This window comes from Podarcis muralis, chromosome 1 (assembly GCF_964188315.1).
Source record: "Podarcis muralis chromosome 1, rPodMur119.hap1.1, whole genome shotgun sequence".
Taxonomy (NCBI): Eukaryota; Metazoa; Chordata; class Lepidosauria; order Squamata; family Lacertidae; genus Podarcis; species Podarcis muralis.
Window position 1 is genome coordinate 15,810,891 of NC_135655.1, and position 20,335 is coordinate 15,831,225.

Consider the following 20,335-nt stretch of genomic DNA (forward strand, 5'->3'; position numbering starts at 1 on the left):
GAATCCCCGCGGCGGGGTGAGCTCCCGTCGTTCGGTCCCAGCTCCTGCCCACCTAGCAGCTCGAAAGCACCCCTAAGTGCAAGTAGATAAATAGGTACCGCTTTATAGCGGGAAGGTAAACGGCGTTCCGTGTGCTGCGCTGGCTCACCAGTTGCAGCTTCGTCACGCTGGCCACATGACCCGGAAGTGTCTTCGGACGGCGCCGGCTCCCGGCCTCTAGAGTGAGATGAGCGCACAACCCTAGAGTCGGTCACGACTGGCCCGTACGGGCAGGGGTACCTTTACCTTTTTACCTCTGGTTACGAACTTAATTCGTTCCAGAGGTCTGTTCTTAACCTGATACTGTTCTTAAGCTGAGGTATCACTTTAGCTAATGGGGCCTCCCCCTGCTACCACGCAATTTCTGTTCTCATCCTGAAGTAAAGTTCTTAACCCGAGGTACTACTTCCGGGTTAGCGGAGTCTGTAACCTGAAGCGTTTGTAACCTGAGGTACCACTGTATAGTAAACGTGTTGCTTTTTGTGTAAGCCCTGATTCTTTCCTAGCTGGCGCTGCAAATTCCTTCCCCCAATCCTAGAATAGCTAACATGTGGAAAGGGGGAACTGCCACCCAATATGATCTCCCTTGCAGCTCTCTTTCACTCTTTGTCTTCACTTCCTGTGAAAGTGGCTTCTCCAAAGATGTTTACAGACTTCACAACCCAAACTGCAGTCAATCCATTTTCAGGATTTCCTAGCAGTCAGGGCTCGTTCAAACACACAAAGCAGTAAAAATCACCTGCTCGTGCCTCTCTTTGCATTGCAGGGGGTTGGACTAGATGCCTCTCAAGGTCCCTTCCAACTCTTCAATTCTATGAAAATACACTGGTGCTGCATTAGCAAGCAAGGCCTAAGTTATTATTATATATATTAAAAGTGGAAGTTCGCTTTTTAACCCCATACCTGGCTATTAAATTGCAGCCCAAACAGGAAAGTATTGCAGAGCTTCCAAAAGTTATCAAGGCTCAGAATAACCCTAATTGCCTGCAGCGAAGGAAAGGAACAAGCAAGCTGTTGTGAGGTACTCTTCTCAGTCCGTGCTATTGGAGTTCGTCCAGAGGTAGCTGGACAGGGTTTCCTTGTTTATTTTATTACATTTTTATGATTATCCTGCCCTCGGCTCCAAGGAGATTGGAATGAGGTACCGAATTCCTCCATACACTGCCATCTTTAACCTCAAAACAACCCTGCGAGGTATATTCGTCTGAGAGGCAAGGTACTAGCCTCAAAATCACCTGGTGAGCTTCATGACTGAAGTGAGGATTTGAACCCTGTTCTCGTTGGCTGGCTCTGGCCATTGAACCACACTGTCTCTCCCTCTTTGTTCTCTTTATGCTATTCCCCATCTCAAGAGAATCTACATGATTTCCGACGCAGGCCCTTCTTCGAACAGTGCCTTGTGTCTTTGTAGCCAGGTAAGCGTCTGAGGTGGGGAGGTCAAATAAACCATGGTTAAGGAAAGGTTCTGAGTTCACATGGCTAAAACACACCAAGATTCATAAGTCAACAACAAACCATTGTTTCAGACTGTGGTTCGTTGCCAGTAAACAAACTATAGTTAAGCTGCTGGACTGAGTTCACGCATGATGCGAAGTCATGGTTTAATAAACCATGGTTTAATGTTATGGGACAACGAGGCGGTTGGATTATTTACACAGCTGAGCGATTGCCTAAAAATGAAAATCATAGAATCATAGAGTTGGAAGAGACCACAAGGGCCATCGAGTCCAACCCCCTGCCAAGCAGGAAACACCATCAGAGCACTCCTGACATATGGTTGTCAAGCCTCTGTTTAAAGACCTCCAAAGACGGAGACTCCACCACACTCCTTGGCAGCAAATTCCACTGTCGAACAGCTCTTACAGTCAGTAAGTTCTTCCTAATGTTTAGGTGGAATCTTCTTTCTTGTAGTTTGGATCCATTGCCCCGTGTCCGCTTCTCTGGAGCAGCAGAAAACAACCTTTCTCCCTCCCTCCTCTATGTGACATCCTTTTATGTATTTGAACATGGCTATCATATCACCCCTTAACCTCCTCTTCTCCAGGCTAAACATGCCCAGCTCCCTTAGCCGTTCCTCATAAGGCATCGTTTCCAGGCCTTTGACCATTTTGGTTGCCCTCCTCTGGACCCGTTCCAGTTTGTCAGTGTCCTTCTTGAACTGTGGTGCCCAGAACTGGACACAGTACTCCAGGTGAGGTCTGACCAGAATATCAAAATATCTGAACAAAAGTTTGATTGGTTTTATAGCAGCCTCTGCCAAGCTGGTGCCCAACCAAAGTACAGTTTGGAATGAGAACGTTGGGCAAAAGATTGGACTAGATGACCCTTGTGGTCCCTTCCAACTCTACAATTCTATCATTATTAATATTATTGCTGAAACATCATCACAACAAACGTCCCCAAAGCAACTCTTTGTGGCTACCCAAGCAGCAAAATTAAGGACTGGGAGTGTCCAAGCTGGAGGCAAGTCAATCAAATACAGCGGGAGAAATAAGGGTTGGCGAGTCCACCGTGAAAGAAATCCTAACAAAACTGAAAGCTTTTAAAAGCACCTATTGCTTCAGCAATACCCCAAATGTGCCCACTCAACCGCTTACATGATTCCACAGTTGCAAGAAACACATCTTTTGCTGTGGCAAAAGACATTGGAACTCTCTACCCATTGATATCAAGCATATGCCGTCACTAAACTGCTGTTGGGTGTCTGCTAAAAAGTTTTTTGTTCCAGCAGCCCTACCCAGGCATGTAATTTTAAAAGGTATAACTGTTTTACAATTACTGATTTCATTTTTTTTGTAACTCCTTCTTAATTGGTATTTTAAATGAACCTTGTAAACCACTTAACAGGGTTGTGTTGTTGTTGTTTTGCAGTAAATGGCATATAATTTTGTTAAATAATAAATCCCAAGACTAGTAGCAGAGAACCCCTACTCATTGTCTAGCTGATAAGACCCATATCCTGCTGGCTTTTCCTTTTTTTCCTTAGAATGGTATACCTCACACCAAGCCTACTATATCTCTGGCATTTAAAATGGCAGCAAAGCTACAGACCTTTCTGCTGATTTTACTCAGCACCGTTAGCAAAATGTGCAAATTAGACCCCATACACTGTCTGGAATTTTTATTTAATGCAAATCAATTATTACCAATGCACACCTTGCAGACAGGCCATATCTGTGTGCTTTACTCTGGATTTCACACAGACTTTAACATTTAGATGTGGGGAGGGTGCCAAGCCCTTTCTTGCCTCAACTCAGTTCATGGAGTCACAGAGAACAAAGAACCTCACCACAGGCCACTGCTTTTATCTTGGATACATTTTGGGCTCTGCACAGAATTATGACAGGCCTCCAGCTACCTTGGCAATTTCATGGGCTTTAGGTCCTCGCTGTAAAGGAAAGTTTCTTAATTCAGTGGTGCAACATCCACTATGGTCCCAAGAACAATCTCCAGGTAAGGGCCCAGGTAAGGTCAGGAGGGACCCCTGTCTGAAACTTTGGAGACGCACTGCTTGCCAATCTAAAAGGTAAAGGTAAAGGGACCCCTGACCAGTAGTTCCAGTCGTGACCGACTCTGGGGTTGCGGCGCTGATCTCGCATTATTGGCCGAGGGAGCCGGCGTACAGCTTCCAGGTCATGTGACCAGCATGACTAAGCCGCTTCTAGCGAACCAGAGCAGCGCACGGAAACGCCGTTTATCTTCCCGCCGGAGCGGTACCTATTTATCTACTTGCACTTTGACGTGCTTTCGAACTGCTAGGTGGGCAGGAGCAGCGACCGAGTAACGGGAGCTCACCCCATCACGGGGATTTGAACCGCCAACCTTCTGATCAGCAAGTCCTAGGCTCTGTGGTTTAACCCACAGCACCACCCGTGTCCCTATGCTTGCCAATCTAGACAATACTAAATTAGATGGGCCAATGGCAGTATAAGGCAGCTTCCTGATGGCTTTGCTTTACATCCAGTCAGGCCAGGTGAGACAAGCAGCCGATCCGAGAAACTGCAAAGGCTCCCAACTTCTTTTTCCAACCCTAGTACCTCTGTACTTTTTGACCAGTCATTCCATAAAAACATGGAGACATTTGGACGCAACCAGTGTTCGAAATTCCCCAGGCGCCAGACACATTTTGCAACTGGTGTAAATTCAACTACGTGGAAATCCCCAGGTTCCAGGTTGCTGACTGACATCTCCATCTGGCTGGCCCCTCCAGCTTTCTTAAGCAGGTAAGGAGAAGAACTTATTTATTGCATGTATATCCCAGCTTTTTCTCCAAGGAGTACATGGTTCACCCTCCCCCCTCAGTTAGTCCTTACAATGACCCTGTAAGGTAGGTTAAGAGGCTGTGAGTGACTCCAAGGTCACCCAAGCTTCATGACCGAGTGGGGATTTGAACCCTGATCACCCAAGCCCTAGTCCAACACTCTAACCCAGGCATAGGCAAACTCAGCCCTCCAGGTGTTTTGGGACTATCATCCCTGACCACTGGTCCTGTTAGCTAGGGATCATGGGAGTTGTTGTCACAAAACATCTGGAGGGCAGAGTTTGACTATGCCTGCTCTAACCACTACACCACACTGGCTTCCTAAAGCACCTGCTATGAGGCAGTTATATGAAGAAAGTAGGTAAATAAATAGGGGGGGGGGGAGCAAAATGTCCCTTAGAAAAGGATCTGATATGTTTTCCTTGAAGCTTGAATTTGTTTTATTCCAGATTGTTTTATTTGATGTTTTAATGTGTTATAAACCGCTTTGAGGGTTTTTTCTTTAAAAGTGGAAGAAGAAGAAGAAGAAGAAGAAGAAGAAGAAGAAGAAGAAGAAGAAGAAGAAGAAGAAGAAGAAGTTGTTTCACACAAAAAATGTGCCTAAACATTCTGTTGTGGTGACCGTAACCTAGGTTTAAGGTGCCATTTGATTATATATCTGAGTTTCTAACACTAATCTCATCTGAGACAAATTTAAAAAACAGATGTAAGTAACCAAATCACGTCTCCAGATTGGCCTGCTGAAACACAGAAAAGTTTTTGGCAGGTGGCTAAAAGGATACAATGATGGTGCCAACCTAATGCCAATAGGAAGGGAGTTCCAAAGATTGGGTGATGCCACACTAAAGGAATCACAGAATTGTAGAGTTGGAACCCTGAGAGGACCATCTAGGTCAGCAACCTTTTTCAGCCAAGGGCCGGTCCACCGTCCCTCAGACCATGTGGTGGGTATTTTTTTTGGGGGGGGGGGAATAATGAACGAATTCCTATGCCCCACAAATAACCCAGAGATGGATTTTAAATAAAAGCACACATTCTGCTCATGTAAAAACACCAGGCAGGCCCCACAAACAACCCAGAGATGCATTGTAAATAAAAGGACACATTCTACTCATGTAAAAACACGCTGATTCCCGGACCGTCCACAGGCCGGATTGAGAAGGCGATTGGGCCGCATCCAGCCCCCGGGCCTTAGGTTGCCTGCCCCTGATCTAGGTCAACCCCCTACAATGCAGGAATATGCAACCGTAAATGACCCCTTACAATGTGAAATGAACGTTGTGTGGCCCTTGTATAAGTGCAAGTTCCACAGATCAAAGCGATTGGTTGGGTTAAGATTTTAGCTGAATAGCCCCTGCCCACAGAACCCCCAATGCCTGCACAAGCTCAAATAACTATTACACACCATTAGAATAGCTAAAATGGTACACTTGGGTCAAGCAAGCACATAGCAAATACTTTAGGTGTGCATCAACCTTACTGATTTAAGCAGACACTGAATAACTAACCAGGTATAATTTAAGCCACTAACACCAAATGTGCGTCCTGTCGTTCTGCCTAATATTGAAACCATCAGACAGCTAAAAAAAATAGTCACAAAAAGTTAAAAGGCAGGACAAGAAGAGCACCCCTAATTCTAGACACCCACAGCACCAAATTTTTAGGCACTTGGGAGGCAGAACACACAAGGTGTTTTCCATACCAATTTCCTTACTGCTTTTAGGAGAGATTTAAACATTTTACTTACCCCCCCCCCAAAAAAAAATGCTGACGTTCAAGAACTAGTTGACAAGAACACTTCTGGGGAAGATTAACTTGACATCACTGACATTTGTGTAAGTTAAAGCAATACCTTGGTGACAAGCTCCATCAAGTAATTTGACAGGTCTTTACCTCGGTTAGTAGAGAGCATCATTAAGAAGGGGTTTTCTAGTTCATAAAGAGGTAGTATGCATGACTCTCATTTGATGGAAGCCCGGGGGGGGGGGGGGAGCTAGCCATCCACACAACCTGGTCCTATCCAAAGTTTTTTGGGATGTTACTCTCATTAGCTGCAGACAACATCTGGAGGACACCAGGCTTTTGTAAATGTGGGGAAGGGTGACAGGGAGATTTTAAAAAATGTGATAATCTTTGCGGAAATTAAATTAAGGTTCTCACTTGGTCAGAGTGTGGTGCTAATAACGCCAAGGTCATGGGTTCGATTCCCTTATGGGACAGCAGCATACTGCTGCACTGCACAGGGTTGGACTAGATCAGGCATGGCCAAACTTGGCCCTCCAGCTGTTTTGGGACTACAATTCCCATCATCCCTGACCACTGGTCCTGTTAGCTAGGGATGATGGGAGTTGTAGTCCCAAAACAACTGGGGGGCCAAGTTTGGCCATGCCTGGGCTAGATGATCCTCAGGGTCCCTTCCAATTCTATAATTCTGTACATGCAATCCCATTTACAACAGCAAAGTATCCAAATTCCTAACAAGTTAGAATTTACCTAAGAAGAGCCCTGTGGAATAAGGCCAAAGGGCCCCAAATCCAACATCCTGTTTTCAGAGAAGGCCAACCAGGTGCCATGGGGAAGCCTACAGCCAGGACCTTGAGTGTAACCCCATCTTATCTTCCAAGCAACAAAATATCCCATCTCTCTTTTAAAAAATGTGGAAGCTTTAAGACTGATGGGAGTTCAGTGGGGTATATGTTTTTCCCACCCCCAATAGTGCACACATAAGAGGGCCTATTCTAACAATAAATTCCCAGTTAGTTCTCCATGAAACTCTCAAACCCAGAAAAAATAGTTCTATTATTGCAGCTTAGGAACCACTTCCACGTGGCCTAGCCATATCTGCAGAAAGGAGATACATGAGACGAATGGATCGCCTGGAGAATAACGGCGTCGTTTGCCACGTCACACGGATGCAACGCAAAAATGGTCCCCATGCAACATGTCTGACAGCTGCTGTGGCCAGTCCAACTTGGAGCAACGAGATAACCGAAATATAATAACCGCACTACAAAACTCAATCTAGTTGGAGGAGGCCCTCCCCAAAAAGAAGCTTGTGGATTATAGTTCTGCAAGAGGAACGTGCTGCTCAGACACATCTCAGCACCTCCACCTAAGAATGCTTCTAACCAGCTCACGAAAATATTCAGCAACAAGTTTATTGCGGCAGGAAACAACCTACTACAGTCATACCTCGGGTTACAGACTCTTCAGGTTGCATTTCTTCGGGTTACAGACGCGCCGAAACCCGGAAGTACCAGAACGGGTTACTTCCGGGTTTCGGTGATCATGCATGCACAGAAGCGCTAAATCGCAACCCACGCGTGCGCAGACACGACACTGTGGGTTGCGAACATGCCTCCCACACAGATCACGTTCGTCCACTGTACTTCAGAAGCAATTAGAGCCAACCAGTGGCCACAAAAGTTAAAACACAACACCAGATTTAATTTTCAGCATATAATGGTTGGACCACTGTAACCTACAGAACCGGGGCAGGAGGCGTTGGGAGAGGTGGGGGAGGGAAGAGTACAAAAGGATCAAATTAGGCAAGACTTTGAGAGGTCCTTGATTGGATCTCCTGCAGGTATTTGGTTTTCTTTAAAGGTTAAAAGAAATGTAAATCTAATCAGGGCTGCGGTGCAGGAGAACAGCCAACAGACGCAAAAACCTTTACAAGCCAAACCCCCCCCCCCCAGTGCAGAAACTCTTTGCCCAAAGGGGAAAACATGCAAATTTATACATCCCTGTGTGCCTCCTACCTGCCCCCTACAAATAGCAGCAATTTTGATCAGGAAAGTACACCTGGGAAAGACGATGCGAGCTTTTCTAGCTCATGGCCCCAATTCAGACACTCACAGTCCTCAACTTGGGGGGAAAGGGGGGGGCAGGAAATCTCCTCTGCGATTTTGGCCCTGCCTGTAACCTTCACCCAGGAAGAGCTTCCTACATGGGGAGTGTCCTACTGTGGGAATCCCCTTTGATGTTAATTGTGTGCGACAAAGACACATGTACCTGGTGCTGCCATATGTATAGCCAGCTGCTCCACACACACACACACACACACACACACACACGTAAACATGGAAAACCAGGTGTGTGCGCATACAACACATGGCCACGGTCAAGGGAGGGATTCATGCAACACTAAACAAACATATACGAGGCATAAAAAGCTTAGAGCAGGGCAAGTGTGGTTTAGAGCAGGGTATTCCAACACACAAATGCAACCCTCGAAGCCTTTTTGGGCGGCCCTTGGCAAGCCTAGTTAGCACTTTTCCAGGGTTGGGAAGGAGGTGGGAGGGCTGCAGTACCTTGCCAGCAGTGTTAGAAACCGGGATAGAAAAGCTAGGAGCCAAATGGCTTCTGGGACCTGGGTTGTGGGCGCCAAAACAGAATGCCTAGTCGCCACAGGTGGGGGGGGGGGGTGGCAGAACTTTTTAGTTATTATTTTGAAAAGCATGAATTAACACACAATACACATAAGTTAATTCACTTTGTTAGTATTGTGTTTTTTAGCAGAAACTTATTAATACATGTTTAATTTGGTGTTTACATCAAAATATATTAGTACCGTAGTTTTCAAAACACTCTACTCTTTATTGTTAAACTCTTTAACATATTGTCTATCCTTAACGCATACTTCCGAGGATTCGAAGCACATACATTTCAGTAATCCTTTAGTGTCAGCCAGGCGCAAAAAAATTGGCACCCACGACTTTTGGAGGTCCTCACAAATGGAGAATCTTTAGGCGCAAAACGTGCCTGGCGCCCTGCTAATTTCGAACCCTAGCCTGGCACCTACTTCCCAAAGCCCAGAGTCTTGTTTAGTGGGCTTTGGGTTGGGAAGGCAGTGTAAGGGCTGGGGACGTGTGTCAATTTTTGGCCTCAATCCCCACACACACACATGAGGAACGGCTAAGGGAGCTGGGCATGTTTAGCCTGGAGAAGAGGAGGTTAAGGGGTGATATGATAGCCATGTTCAAAGATATAAAAGGATGTCAAATAGAGGAGGGAGAAAGGTTGTTTTCTGCTGCTCCAGAGAAGCGGACACGGAGCAATGGATCCAAACTACAAGAAAGAAGATTCCACCTAAACATTAGGAAGAACTTCCTGACAGTAAGAGCTGTTCGACAGTGGAATTTGCTGCCAAGGAGTGTGGTGGAGTCTCCTTCTTTGGAGGTCTTTAAGCAGAGGCTTGACAACCATATGTCAGGAGTGCTCTGGTGGTGTTTCCTGCTTGGCAGGGGGTTGGACTCGATGGCCCTTGTGGTCTATTCCAACTCTATGATTCTATGACCAGGCACTGTGCGGTCCACACGTTCCGTGTTGAAGTACTTTTGAGGCCCACGTGCTATGAGAAGTTGAGCCACCCCAGTTCAGAGTGTCAACAAACCCAGGTTCAAAATCCTGTCCAACCATGAATGGGTGACCTTGGGCCAGTCACCATCTCTCAACCTAAGCTTCCTCACATGGTTGTTGAGAGACAAAAGGGGAGGTGAAGAGAGTGCGACCAGAAAGACCCTTGAACTTAAGATAGACTATAAATGTAAAAAAAAAAAAAACCCACCACACAAAATGATTAAGATTTCATTCTATTTCCTCCCGCCCACAATGTTTCACAGGGTCCTTCACATTAATATAGTACATTTAAGTGTTTCTGAGTGTTATACAGCACTTTTGAATCACGTGTTCTCAGCAATACTCAAACACAACCTAGTAAGATAGGTGGGCATTTTTCATAAAATCATAGTGTTGGAAGGGACCCCAAGGGTCATCTAGTCCAACCCCCCCCCCCCAGCAATACAGGAATCCTGCCAACGGTTGTCCCTGGATGGGTTCGAACCACCAACCTTCTGGTGAACAGCCAGATGAAATTACCTTCTCATATTTATTTTGTTTTAAGATTAACATTCTTTGAAACCAAATAAACTCCCATGAGTACATCCACATCCACTGAACCAGTTGTGTTTACTTCTGAATAAGTATGCATAGGATCAAGCGTTTCGCAAGTTTGTGGCTGGGGCAAGATTTAAATTTATCAGTGACTTACTTTCCAAACTTCTTATGTCGGTGGCACACTTTTTACACATGCATCATTTCACAACACAGTAATTCAGTTCTGCATCATTTCGCGCCACAGTAATTCAGTTTTACTAGCAAACCAGAGGTTAAACTAACCCTTTTCCAGCCCCGGGAGGAGACCAGGAAGCGTTCGCATGACACACCTACACACTGCAGCCGACACACTAACGTTGGGACTCAGCAAAGTAAAATTCAGTAATGTAAAAGTTTTGCATTTGGGCAAAACAGAAATCAAATGGCGATGCCTGCCTTGACAGTAACGCATACGAAAAGGAGCTTGGGATTGCAACTGATCACAAACGGAAATGCGAGTCCGTGGTGTGATGCTGCGGCAAAAAAGGCCAACGCAGTTTGAAGCTGCTATTCATAGAGCCATAGTTTCCAAGGGCCAGATTCAAGTACAGTGGTACCTCGGGTTACATACGCTTCAGGTTACTCCGCTAACCCAGAAATAGTGCTTCAGGTTAAGAACTTTGCTTCAGGATGAGAACAGAAATTGTGCTCCGGCGGCACAGCAGCAGCAGGAGGCCCCATTAGCTAAAGTGGTGCTTCAGGCCAAGAACAGTTTCAGGTTAAGTACGGACCTCCGGAACGAATTAAGTACTTAACCCGAGGTACCACTGTACTCCGTTCCACTAGCAGCAGCCAGCAGAACTGAACTCTCAGTAGCACATCTGGGCTTTCCTCTACCTCCATGAATCTGGGAGAACATAAAGTACAGTGCATTTTGGGGAAAGGGGGGTGGAGAGATCATTTCACTGTTTTGACAGAATGCTCTCGCTTGAAATGCACCCCCAAGTGCGCAAGAAGTAATAGCTGCACTTTATTCCAAGTACCACATCCAGTTCTGGCCTCCGCACTTAGGAAAAAAAGAACAGGTTCAGAAGAGGACACGACGAGCATGGCCAGTGGTATGGAAAACATGTCTTAAGAGGAAAGGATGGAGGGAGCTGAGTTATGTTTAGCCCGAATACGGAAAGATCAAGGTGGAAGACACACTCTTCAGATATCTGAAGAGCTGCCACACAGAGGGGAGGTAAGAGAAGCTTTAATGGGAGATTTCGGATGCAAAAAAATTAAAAGAGGAGGAATCTCTTAATGGCACAAGCGGCTCAACAATGTCACCCGTTACTTGCACGAACTAGGACTACAAGCAGATGGTTGGACAACTGAGGATTTCTGCATCGAGGAAGGGGGTGGACTACATGGCCTGCAGGAAACCCCCCCCCAGCTCTGCCAATTCTTAAAACAGGGGCACCCTAAGTCCCAGCCCTGCACAACTACACCAGCCCTACAAATCTGCGAGCGCTATCACAAATTACGACAGTCAGCAAACTAGGGGGGGGGGGGGGGAATCAATTATCCGGAGTTCCTGCGGGTCGTGCTAAAAAAAAAGAAAAGAAATCTCATACTTTTCAAGGTGGGGGGGGGCGGAGAGGCCGGGCGCTCTTTTTCATTGGGCTTATTATTTTTGAAAAGTCCAGAAACAAAGGATTCAATCAAGTTAGCTACATGCTGGAGTCAGCTCTCGTGTTAAGACCGAGACAGTGGGGGGTGGGAGGGTGGGGCAGGGATTGGGGTGGGGGGTTGTTGTCGTTTGTTTTGCTTGTTTTACAGGAAGGCAGCATTAAGCTATAGTTGCAAAGGAAGAACCGGGAGCCTTTCGTTTCAAAACTAAGGAAGTAAAGGCTGTAGCATGGCTCCTGACAAACACACATTAAAAATAATAAATTATCTGCCTTACAGGAAACCTTGAATTCCTTTGTTTGCCCAGGTTTCTCTCTCCCCCCCCCCGCCCCAACAACCCCTTCCATTTTAAATTAAGAGTAGGGGAAACTGAGGGAGAGATTAAGTATACAGAGAGCATTGGGGAACTAGCTTTTTCTTCCTCCTTCTCCCACTCCCAACCCCCAAGAACAGAAACAGTTGATTACAATAAGTCTGCACATCCTAAATAAAGGAACGAGGCTGTTTTGTTCTCCTCCACTCCCAAAAACCATATATCCACGTACAGAGAGATTATTTTTTTTAAAGGGGGGGGGGAGCAAACACTCCCCTTTCGCCATCTCTCGCTGGACAAATCTGTTGTTCTGTTTGACACCCAGTCTATAAAGCGCCCCCTGGAAAGACTTCTGTTGTTTTTATTAACTGGATTTCTTTTCTTCCCTGTCTCTCTCTCTTTTTGTCCTCTACTCCACTCGTCCCTAAAAATCCGTCATTAAAAGAAGTAGGAGATTCCTGCTCTCTTTCGCACCTCTCTGGACGACCTAACCAACGCGAACCGCTCATTTAATAACAATAATTGTAAAAGTAATTGGATTTAGGTCAATTGCATGTGAAATAATTGGTAGTGGGGGGGGGGGGAGAGAGAGAAGAGGTTGCGGGGAGGAGTCTAAAGGAGTCGACTGGCACCGGATTTTCATAAAGGGCAGGTTCCTTCCCCCCCCCCCTCCGCCAATGTGAATTATGAAAATAGTAACCACACCTGCAAAGCACAGAAATGGGGGGGGGGGGGGGAGAGAGGAGAGAATATTAATATTTTCTCCTCCCTGAAAAATCCACTTTATTTTTCTTAAAGGAAGAAAAAAAGAAATGGGAGAGAATGGGGAAAAAGAAGAGATAGTAAAGAATGGATTTGTGGGAAGATTTTCGAAGAAGTAAAAAAACCCATAATATATCCTCTCCCCCCCCCCCTTTTATATCATCAAGTGTGGTGGCACGTTTCCCAAGCACGTTTCTCTGCTTTTCCAAACCCCCCCCCCTTCCCTTGCTGTTCCTTCCTTGGACAGCAGGGTAAACACAGAGGGGAAGGGGCAAAAGTTGTCATCTTCCTGCTTCTTGAACAGGGTGGGGGAAACAACAACACTTTTTTTATTAAAAAAAATTACTACTTTTTATAACAAAAGGAAGGAAGAGCTCTTCCACCCTTGCGTTCGCAATCTCTCACACAAAATGACTTTAGCCATTCCCCCAATCCATTACACGTTTTACTTGGGAGGAAGCACCACGGAATTTACTTCCTAAGCAAAAAAAAAAAAAAAGGAGGCACCAGATCAGATCCTTTCCCCCCTTCCAAATGGCGAAGGATTAGCGGGGGGGGGGTGCACAGAGAGAGAGGCAGACCCTGGGATCAGCCACGCTCAGAGCAGCCCCGGTTGGAATTAATGGCCAGCCATGACTACCCACTTGGGCCCATGCACTCCAACGGGCCTACTCCCGAGTAGGACTTCCTCAAAACTACTCGCGGCTCGTGCAGATGAGACGCCAAAAGAAAAAGCCCGCGGGATCCACGGAAAATGACTCACCAGGGTCGAAGTCGGGAACGACGGCTTGGTATTGGGGTCCCACTCTCATGCCTCCTCCTCCTGATGTGGAAACAAGCAAGAAGAAGAAGAATAAAATGCTTGCCATGCCTGTATTCCCAAAAGTCTGCAAGCTTTTTTCGGGTGGGGGGGGGTTGGCAAACTCTGCTCGATTTCCTCCCTTGCTTCCCTCCACCCCCGTTCCCCATTTAAAAATAAGAATGCTTGCTTTACAAAAACCATGCGCCTATTTCCAGAAGTCTGCAGAGTTTCCTCCCCACCCCCCCTTCTCAATTTTCTCTCCATCCCTTCCTTTCCCCCCCCCCCACCCAATATCCCCGGGAGACTCACCATGCTCCTCATCGCTGGAAGACCCCGAGCTGCCCTCTTCCCAAGAGTTGGCGGCGCTGCTGCCATTGCCATTGGGCGCCGCCGCCGATGCCAAACTTTTACTATTATTCCCATTGTTGGCGCTGCCGGCTGCGACGGAGGCAGAGGCGCCCTGAGAAGCAGCGCCGCTCGCCTGGCTGCTGGCATTATTGTTCCTGCCCCTTCTTTTGCCTGAGATCTCCGGGCCCTTCTCTATCATGGCTGGCATTGGGGGTTGGGGGGGGGGGAGGGCAAAAAAAATAAATAAATAGGAAAGAAGAAGAAGAGGAGGGGGAGTGTGAAGGGTGGTGGGGGGGATAGAGAGATAGAGAGAAGGTGAAAAGGAAAGAGTCAGAATTTAGAGGGAGGAAAAAGGGGGAATAGCAGAAGACGAGCTTGCTGCTTTCTTTTATTTTTTCCTCCCCCCTTTTTTTTTGCAAAGAAAGGGGAGGGGAAGCAAGCTGCAATTGCAAAGCTTTTTCCCAGAGGCTGCTTTTATTGCAATCTCCCTTCTCTCCTCTCTCCTTCCTTCAAAGAAGAAGGGGGGGAAATTCCCTGCAATGAGAGGAAGCCTCGAACTTTGAAGCTCATCCCCTCCTCTCTCTCTCTCTCTCTCTCTCTCTCTCTCCTTGCACTTCCCTGCACTGGGACTAGTCACTGTCAACCTGAGCTGCTAGCCTCCCCGTGAGCCGGCCCCCCTGCGCAGCCCATTGGCCGCCCACACATTTTGGGAAGCCTCCCCGCCACGCCATTGGCTCCGCCGAGCCGCCCGTCAAAGCCGGCCCGGCGCTTCCGTTTGCTCAGGTTAGGTGGAGAAGGCGGGGGGGGGGAGAGAGAGCGTTCCCTTTGCAATCTCTGCGCCCAATGAGGCAAGGCTCGTTGCAAGGCTACACTGTGTCTTGACTGAAGCGAAAAGAGGAAAAGAAAGATTGCAATTAAAAAAAAAATTTAAAAGGGGAGTTTGGGGGCAGTGTTGGCAAATGCACTCTAGCCATGCTCAGGGGAACAGGGAGCTTGGGTGCAAAATATAAAAGGGTGGCGTAGCCGCAGCAAAAAAAAAAAAAAAAAAGCGAGTTGCAAGCAATTTCTCTCTCGTTCTCACATATATTTCCCCCCCACCCCCCCACCTCCGCACCCATCAGAAGGGTGACGAGTAGCTTGGGACTATTTTTTCTCCCCCTCCTCCTCCTCCTCCTCCTCTTTGGCGGAAGGTTACTGGTGACACGCTGAACAGTTTGAATGGAATCTCCATACAAAGAAACTAAGATAATACTACGAAGTCGCTCGCTGTGGTGCGACGGGTGCCCTCGCCCCACTCGCGCGCGTGGAAAGATGTTATTGCATTGTTTTCCTCCCCACCCCCACCCCTTTTCTCTCTCTTTTCAAATGCCCCAAACCTTTCTCTTGCGTGTAAAGTGGGAGCTATTGCTTCTTTACAGAGAAAGGCGGGGTGCGCGGATAGGCAAAGTCATCTGAATTGCTGGAGTTGTGTGTGTTTTTTTTCCCTTTAAAAAAAGCAAAAAAAGCAAATTGCTTCTCCTGTCTGGTGGCGTGGAGTTGAGAGAGAGAGAGAAAGAGAGAGAGAGAAATACAGTACACAGAACCTTCCACCTTATTATAAATGAAGGCAACTTTCCCTTGCACATTTCCACACGAGGCAGAGAAGAGGAAGGGAGATTGGGGTTTTTTCTTTCTTTTTGTAATGGTACTGCAGAACAAATATTCAGGGCAAGAAAGAGAAGGAGAAAGGAAACCTTGGAGGAGGTTTCAAATGCCTGGGGTGGGGTGGAAGAGACGAGAGACAGAGAACCCTCAAAATAATGTACCCGTCCAATCCACCCACTGGGCAAAGGGAGACATCGAAGGCCAATGGCATATTTTCCAAAGCTGTCTTAACATTTGATTCCAAAGTGAAAGAGGCTTCGCTCTCTTCCTTCCGTCTCTCTACCCCCCCCCCCAAAAAAAACCCCTGTCTTTCCTTTCCCCCTCCCCTTCCAAAAATAAAAGAGGAGGAAGGAATGGGGGGTGGAGGCTCAGGGAAAGAATTTGTCAACATCTGACAATTTTTTCCACACGGGGGAAGGAGGAAAAAAGAGAGAGAGGCAGCCTTGAAGGGCTGAAGTTTCTGCATGTGGTAGCCTTTGTTTGGCTTCTCAAAGGCCTTTGGGAAGGAAAATAAACAGAACACAAAATATTGTTGATACCCAGGCTGTGAGCCCCCCCCCCGCCCCCCCAGCAAAGAGCAAAACCTAAAAGGCAGGTGAAATTTTACAGTGCGAAACCAAGGGGTGGCTGCTTTTTTTAAAAAAAAAATAATGAAAAATCGTGATATGAAATAGAAGAACTCCAAGCCTCACTCGTCCGACAAATATGAACCTGCCTGCCAGCTGGAATCTGCCTCCGAAATCCTTCCCGGCGGTGTTGTGTCAAAGCCTTCCCCAACCTGGTGCTCTCTAGATGCTTTGAGCTACAACCTGCATTACTGTAGCTAGAGGGCACTGATGGGGCCTGTTGTTCATAGTATCCGGAGGGCACCAGGTTGGGGAACCTCTGGGAGAGGGCCAAATGCAGCCTTTCAGGAACTTTAGCCAGCCTTTCTCTGCCTTGCTGGCTCTGCTTTGCGCTCCAAATGTTTCTGTCCTTGAAATCTTGCACATCAGGATGGAGGATAGAGAAGGGTATAGAATCACAGAAATGTAAGAGTTGAGAGGGACGCCAAGGGTCATCTAGACCAACCCGCTGCAATGCAGGAAACTCAGCGGAAGCATCTGTGACAGATGTGTGTCCCAGTGCCTGCTGGGAAACGGTAGTATTTGCATTTGTTGCTCTGCCCACTTTTGCCTCTAGCCCCGCCCACCTCTGTCATGTGGTGAAAGCTGCCAGGAAGGGGATGTGTCCATCCCTGCTGGAGACAGAGCCTTTCCAGTGGTGGCTTTCCTGTTGCAAAACTCTCTGAGGTGAAGCTATTAATCTCAAGGTTGTGGGTTTGAGCCCCACACTGGGAGAAAGATTCCTGCATTGCAGGGGGCTGGACCGGAACTGGCCAATCCTTGTGGTCCCTTCTGACTCTACAGTTCTGACTCTACAGTTCTATGCTTCTCTGCTACACAGTTACACCAGTGCCCTTCTTCGCTACAGTCCAACTCTGCCCTGCTGTCTGTGCCTCCAATGTGTGGCATAATTGTTGTTGTGTTGGACTAGGACCTGGGAGACCAGGGTTCGAATCCTCTACTCAGCCATGAAACTCACTGGGTTGACCTTGAGCCAGTCACCTACCTCACAGGGTTGTTGTGAGAATGAAATGGGGAGGAGGAGAACCATGGGCGCCACCTTGAGATCCTTGAAAGGTAAAGGGACCCCTGACCATCAGGTCCAGTTGTGACCGACTCTGGGATTACAGCGCTCATCTCGCTTTATTGGCCAAAGGAGCCGGCGTACAGCTTCCGGGTCATGTGGCCAGCATGACTAAGCCGCTTCTGGCAAACCAGAGCAGCGCATGGAAACGCCATTTACCTTCCTGCCGGAGCGGTACCTATTTATCTACTTGCACTTTGACGTGCTTTTGAACTGCTAGGTTGGCAGGAGCAGGGACCGAGCAACAGGAGCTCACCCCATCACGGGGATTCGAACCTCCGACCTTCTGATCAGCAAGTCCTAGGCTCTGTGGTTTAACCCACAGCGCCACCCACGTCCCATCCTTGAAAGGTAAAGGTGGCATATAAATGTAGTGAATAAATAAAATAAATAATAACTTTTAATAAGGGTCGAGACACATTTAATTGCCTTCTGCTGTTTTGATTTGTTTTTAACCAGCCGGTTTTAGTGTTCTGTCTAATGCTCTGATGGTTTTTATGGTCACCGTCTTTATTGTTTTAAGCTACTTACTGTATGCTGGTTTCAGGGCCGCTGGCGATAAGGCAGAACAGAAATCTTAACAAATAAGAAAATAAATTAAGCCACTGAAGCGCCCCACTTCATGTTGACTCAGAAGTAAGGCCCACTGAGCGCAATGTAGCTGACTTGCCAACTCTGTTATGCTGTTTAACACTCATCTATCTGCCCAGGCATTTCCAGGCCATCAATATTGGATAGGAAACACAGAGCAGCACCTACAGTGGATGTGATTGTGAATTTTTGTGTTATGGTTTTGGTTTTTTTCTGTTTTGTGGTATGGGTTTTACCAAATTGCACATTAGCATTTTTATTGAATTGTGCATTAGAATGGTTTTTATTGAACTGCACATTTAGCTTAGCATTTGCACCTAACGCTAAGCTAAACTATGGTTTGACGCAAACATGCAAGTGTGAGGATTCCTGGAGAGCTCACAGCTGCTGCTTTACGTTTGCCACAGTCCTGCTGCAGTACTACCAAGCCATGGTTTGGCTTAGCTGGTTGTCTGAACCCGAGTTCAAGGCTTCTCTTGCTCCTTACAGATGGTGAGCTGTAACCAAGGTTTGTCCTTGCGTGTATAGCTTGTGGTTTGTCTGGAGGAGACAAACCATAAGTCCGGCTTTGGTCAACACGTAAAACCAAACCATGGCTTAGCTCATAGCAGCAGGAAGATTAGGGAGAGGAATTGTAGCAGTCACCCTCCCCTCTCTGGGATGCCTCATACTTGTACAGTGGTACCTCGAGTTAAGTACTTAATTTGTTCCGGAGGTCCGTTCATAACCTGAAACTGTTCTTAACCTGAAGCACCACTTTAGCTAATGGGGCCTCCTGCTGCCGCCGTGCTGCCGGAGCACGATTTCTGTTCTTATCCTGAAGAAAAGTTCTTAACCCAATGTAATATTTCTGGGTTAGCAGAGTCTGTAACCTGAAGCGTATGTAATCCGAGGTACCACTGTATATTTGCAATGCTTTGGCAAAGCACGGTGTATGAACCAGGTCATTGTCTCTGTACACTGCTGTGGCATTTTTTTAAATACAAAGTGATATATACATGTTTGAAAATAAATAAATGCCTATTATCAGGATTGCAAGGCATAGTTTACAGGATCATCCGCAGGAGTGTTGTTCGTCACTCCCTGGGCTGCTGAGGCTCATTTGGACAGCAACAAGGAGACTTTAGTGTCATTGTTCCAGTTTTCTGGAATACTCTGCCAATAGAGATTGAGTCAGGGCCCTTCTATCTCAGCTTTCAAGTGCCTGCTGAAAACTTTTTCTATTCCACCAGGTTTATGCAGGCAATCAAGAATACACAGAATCGTAGAGTTGGAAGGGACCCCAAGGGTCATCTAGTCCAACCCCCTGCAATGCAGGAATCTTTTGCCCAACACGGGGCTTGAACCCACAGCCCTGAGATTAAGAGTCTCGTGATGTACCGACTTAGTTATCATAAGAGTTAGCTGATCTCTGATTTAAAATAATAATAATATGTTTTTAATTGCATTGATTTTATTCATAGCTTTTGTAAGCTGCTTTCGTATTTTTTTATGAATAGGGGTATAGAACTCATATATATATATATGAGAAAGGTAACTGCCAATCTGCTTCTTTATGCGTCTTTCAAGAAGTTTTATTCTTGAAATTAATAATAATAATAATTTATTATTTTTACCCCGCCCATCTGGCTGGGCCTCCACAGCCACTCTGCGTGGCTCCCAACACCATCATCATCATGTGATAAAACATCAAACATTAAAAACCTTCCCTAAACAGCGCTGCCTTCAGATGTCTTCTGAATGTCAGGTAGTTGTTTATTTCCTTGACATCTGATGGGAGGGCGCTCCATAGGGCAGGTGCCACTACCGAGATGGCCCTCTGCCTGGTTCCCTGTAACCTCACTTCTCGCAGAGAGGGAACTGCCAGAAGGCCTTGGAGCTGGACCTCAGCGTCCAGGCCGAATGATGGGGGTGGAGACGCTTCTTCAGGTATACTGGGCCGAGGCCATTTAGGGCTTTAAAGGTCAGCACCAACACTTTGGTGACCGTGTATACCTGAGCACATGTGTGGTGTCGGAAGGAAGCTTCACGGTTGGAAAGCTGATCTAGGGGTTGGGAGACCCAGATGCAAATGGCCACTCGGCGATGCATCTTGCTATGGTGACTCACCATAGCCCTATTTGGGCATTCCCTGTGTACACAAGGAAGAATCAAAGAATTGCAGAGTTGGAAGGGACCTTGAGTGTCATCAGGAATTGCAGCTAAAAAATCCCATCCACACTCGTATGTTTAAAAAACTTTCACTGAAGAACAGTCCACCGCCTTCCAGTGCCAAATTACCAAATAGGCAGAGCAGGTACCGGCCTATAGGGTGCCACGCCTTTTAGGGGCCCAG

General features: G+C 46.8%; 1 protein-coding gene across 2 annotated transcripts in view; it reads right to left on the reverse strand.

Moving 5' to 3' along the window:
- Window positions 1–14,690, reverse strand: part of RCOR1 (REST corepressor 1) — a 144,763-nt gene extending 130,073 nt beyond the window's left edge. The window contains exons 1-2 of one of the 2 annotated variants that reach the window (XM_028705407.2): window positions 14,038–14,690; window positions 13,690–13,749 (exon numbers count right to left, since the gene is read on the reverse strand). In XM_028705407.2, coding sequence (XP_028561240.2) covers window positions 13,690–13,749; window positions 14,038–14,284 — 307 coding nt within the window. In that variant the 5' untranslated portion in view covers window positions 14,285–14,690. The remainder of the gene's footprint in view (window positions 1–13,689; window positions 13,750–14,037) is intronic. The other variant, XM_028705326.2, reaches the window with a different exon arrangement.
- Window positions 14,691–20,335: the final 5,645 nt, after the last annotated feature.